The sequence below is a fragment of the Onthophagus taurus genome, chromosome 7 (assembly GCF_036711975.1).
Source record: "Onthophagus taurus isolate NC chromosome 7, IU_Otau_3.0, whole genome shotgun sequence".
NCBI lineage: Eukaryota > Metazoa > Arthropoda > Insecta > Coleoptera > Scarabaeidae > Onthophagus > Onthophagus taurus.
The window spans coordinates 36738064-36742907 of NC_091972.1; the positions used below are offsets into that span (position 1 = coordinate 36738064).

At 31.0% G+C, this 4844-nt stretch overlaps 1 protein-coding gene across 1 annotated transcript; it reads left to right on the forward strand.

The window, feature by feature from the left end:
* On the forward strand, positions 1 to 1698 carry LOC139430494 (zinc finger MYM-type protein 6-like). The gene has a single exon (XM_071197555.1). It carries the CDS (start codon positions 1 to 3, stop codon positions 1696 to 1698), a length of 1698 nt encoding a protein of 565 aa, XP_071053656.1.
* Positions 1699 to 4844: the final 3146 nt, after the last annotated feature.

Below are 4844 nucleotides of genomic sequence, written 5' to 3' on the forward strand. Positions count from 1 at the left end.
ATGCATGAAGTCTTTATAAATGATGCTATGAAACCATCAAAAATGTTACGACATTTGAAATCTAAACATTCCGAGTTGGAAAATAAACCATGTGAATATTTTGAACGAAGGAAACAAGAATTAGGATTACAAACAAAGGCATTTAAGCAAAACTTTGTTCAAAATAAGTCACTACTGAAATGCTCATACCTAGTTGCTCTTCGGATTGCTAAAACCAAAAAATCATTTACCACTGGAGAAAATTTAATAAAACCAGTTTTAATAGACGTTTGTTCAGAAATGTTTGGACCCTCCGCTGCTGACAAAATTAAAACAATTCCCTTATCTAATGATACCATAAGAAGAAGAATTGAAAAAATATCAGAGAATGTGGAGTCTCCATTAATTCATAAGATAAAGGAATCAATTTTTTTTGCAATTCAAATTGATGAGTCGTGCGACATTGCTAAAAAGGCCATATTAATTTGTTACGTTAGATACGTTGATTTTGTCTTTAAAGAAATAAAAGAAGAATTACTGTGTTGTATCGAATTGGTTTCATACACAACAAGTTCTGAAATTTTTAACGCACTCAATGCTTATATTATTAAACACTCTTTAGAATGGAAAAACTGTATTGGTGTATGTACTGATGGGGCGGCTAGTATGATTGGCAAACATTGTGGTGTTACGAAAAGAATTCAGGAAGTAGCTAATTCTGATTTCCTAATTACCCACTACATAATCCACCGACAGCATTTAGCAGCGAAAAGTCTATCAACCGAATTAAATGAGGTTTTAGAGGAATCTATAAAAATTATAAATTTTATAAAAAAAGGCGATTTGAATAGTAGGTTATTTGCAATATTTTGTCAAGAGATTGGTGCAGAATATGAACAATTATTGCTGTACACAGAAGTAAGGTGGCTTTCGCGAGGTAGGATTTTAACTAGGCTTTTTGAGTTAAGAACGGAAGTCGAAATATTTTTAATTGACAAAAAGAATCCTTTAAAAGTACATTTATCAGATATAGAATGGGTTGCAAAACTCGCATATTTAAGCGATATATTTTCTTATATCAATGAGTTAAATTTAAGTTTACAAGGAACTGCGATAAATGCGTTTCATTTGTTTAATAAAATAGCTGCGTTTAAGAAAAAAATTAACTTTTGGTTGAATAAAATAAATAGTAATAATATTGATATATTCAATAATTATTATGATTTTGTTAATTCACAACATGATTTAAACCTAGCAAAATTAAACATTATTATTGCACATCACTTACAATCTTTAAATAGTAGTTTCGAAAGATATTTTCCATCTGACAACACCAAATATGAAAAAAAATTGTGGATAACAAACCCTTTCATAACATATGACAATAGTCAATTAAATTTAACTCACAGAGAATATGAGTCCGTCCTGGAGATTAGCTCAGACATAATGTTGAAAAGAAATTTTTCAAGGATGTCTTTAGATAAATTTTGGGTCAATACGAGAAATGAATATCCATCTCTATACGAAAAAGCGATGAAAATGTTACTTCCTTTCGCAACAACATATTTATGTGAAACGGGATTTTCAGCTATGACTGTTATAAAAAACAAGTTTAGAAATCGGCTTTCGGTTGTTTCACCACTCCGACTTAGCCTGACTAATTTAGAGCCCACAATTGAAAAGTTAATTGAAGAGGAGCAGCAGCAATCGTCACATTAATGCCAAATAAACAAAAATTAGATATTTAATTTTTTGTTAAACTTAGGATTGATTTTTTATTTTGTTTATATGCAATGATTATGTGATTTTTTTTTTAATTTTCTGTTTTTTGTTAAAGATTTATTTATTTATAAATTATAATAAACACTTATTTTTATATTGACGTACTGTTGTAAATAAATGATAATAAAAATATTATAATAGTAGTTCATTAATACCTATTGAAATTTTTTGTTCAAAATAGTTGACCGGTCCGCGCAATTTTTGGACAAATTCTATAGGTCCGCAGGTCAAAAAAGGTTGAGAAACGCTGGTTTAGGAGATATTAAAATGTAAACATATGAAAACGTATTGGCCTCCCCCTCCCTTATTATGACAGATATGAGAAATATCGCAAAACAAAAGCGATGCGGTATTATCCAGCTATTAAATGATGGTGTCAACGTTATAGCTCATCGTCTAAGTTTCTGAGATAGCGGCAACTTTATGTTTCTCATTGGCAGTTACGCCCCCTAGCGGTCGAATTACGAACTTCAAAATAATTTCCAGCTATTTCTCTTGGTCACTTTGCTTATAAGGATTTTTTTCCCAAACCTCTTGGCTTTACCGTTCTAGAGATACAGCCGCTCCGTACGCTTAACGGGACACCCTGTATAAAAATTATCATCTGTACCGTGTACGGAAGTCCATGAATATTTTGCAATGTTACAGTGACGCTGATGTGATGTCCTTGGTGTATGGTGTGAGTGACTTTGGCTGTCTCCCTACCTCCTCTGAAACGCCCGAGGAGCCTCTAACAGGATTTCATTTGTTTCAGTTGGTTGTTGATGTAGGCAGAGTTGTTCATTTTTTTGTTTGTAGTAGTTACCGGAATATGTATGTTCGCTGATGGAATAATACATTGCTAGTTTGCGAACTCACAACACAGATACATAAGTATCTATTGTGGGGAACGATATACCTTATTGTTAGCTTATGTATGTATCGTAATATATTAGGGGATACACAAATGTTAAAAAAAAAAAAAAGATTTTCATTATTGCCAACAATACATTGCCAACATCTTTCCAATTTATGCAGCCGGGGCACGTTTTTGGATCGACAGCAATAATTTCATTCAAAGCGATTTGATCAAATTGTTCATTAAATAGTAATTGATCTGTAACGAATGGCACTATTTTTGTTACCTTACTATTACAGCATTCATGTACTGTTCATGTTCCATCTATGTACTGAATGCCTTTTTTTAATGTAATGTCCATAGATTTAATTATAGCGTCTGCTCTTATACTATATGATCTTTTTTGTTATTTTCATTCTAATTAAAGTATATGCAACGAAAATAAAAAAAATTAAATTCCGCGAAAAACAGTAAAATATATAGAAATATTCTCTAACTTTAGAGTCCCAAAAATTGAAAACTAATTAACATAACATCAGGTATGATTACCAAATCAGAATGCGTATACTGTCTTCTACACAAAAGTGAATTTTGGTCGTCGCTAAATCATATGGGTAATTAGAAAAGTGCACGAAAACACGAACCGGTTTCCAGACGTACGTGGCGCCAGGCGGTTCTTTGAAAAGCAAAATCATATCCATAAGTATAACTTTTTTGTTAATGGTCCGATTTAAGTTTGTGTAATACCTTTTTGGAAAAGGTTCGTCCTGTAGATCATGTCATAGTAATGGCGGAGTTAAATTCTAACAATAACGGTACTTAAACGATTAAAAAAGGTTATAAACAATCATATCCATAAATATAACGTTTTTGTTAATTGTCTGTAACTAACTAATAACTAATAAATATAACTTAATACGAGATGTGTAATAAACGAAAAGTCAAAGTCAAAGTGCCAGAAGAGAGTTGAGCGAAACGCGATCCATTAACATACAATTCACAGTATGAAAATACGACCTTTAACAACAGCCAGGAACATTTAAAACAAATTTCCAAAACTAGATTATCCTTTACAAGCAGATTGATACAATTGTGGAGTTCTTGTCTGTCATTTGATTGACTGTATATTATCAAATAAACCATTTAAATCATTAAATGCAGGTTCATACAGAAACATCATTATTGAAACTTTATTAAAAAAACTCCAACTCATTAAAGGAAAAATGTCTCTATTTCGCTGAAGAGGTTCATAATGAATTCAAATACAAGCAATGCTCGTAGATGGCCAATGATACCTGCAAAAATATTTTGGACGAGCGGTTTGAATTTTGTAGACAGCGATCTTAAACTGTAATGGGGCCGTTATACATTATTTTTTCTATTGGCTTATTCGATAGTTTAGCAAAATAGAGGACTATTAATATTGCATTTTTCAAAGAGTTTAAAAAAAAAAATAATGAAAATTTGAAAAAACTTTGGATACGTCACCGTCGTTTCGCACGCGGTTGGTTGAAATAAAAATCAATAAAAGGTGCATGAGCGAGATACCACGAGAATCTTATGCGCTAGAAGAAGAGATCCGAACGATTCACGTTTTGTCTGATCTTCTTGATCTCACATGAAAACCTCGTAAACGTAACCAAAGCTGTTATACAGGGAATTTTGAATTTTAATATTAATTATTGCAAAAATTAAACATTTTTAGAATCTGAAAATGTTACCAATCCTTCTATTTTTACATACTTTATTGATTTTTTGAAAGACTGTCTTTCTATTTGATTGAGGGTAACGGCCCTATACGGTACAATAAAAATGTGCCATCAATTTAATGTAGCAACTAAATGTAACTACAATTAAATTAGATTTTAGTAGTTGACTACTTATACAATTTTGTTTAATTGATCTCATTTTGTAAATAATTGTTGTAGCTAGTTTTAGATACTTATTATCTTTACAGAAAAATTATATAATATACAGTTGACTTGTCGTTAATAATAATGAATTATAGTATTTTATTAATATACTGTGTTTTTACTTATTATAAAAGTGGGACAGTTACTAACAATGTTTAAAGGACTAAGAATATAATTATTTATAACGTTTTTAATCGTTTAATCACCCTTATTGTTAGAATTTCGCGCCGCCATTACTATGACATGATCTACAGGACGAACCCTTTCCAAAAAGGTATTACAAACTTAAATCGGACTATTAACAAAAAAGTTATACTTATGGATATGATTTT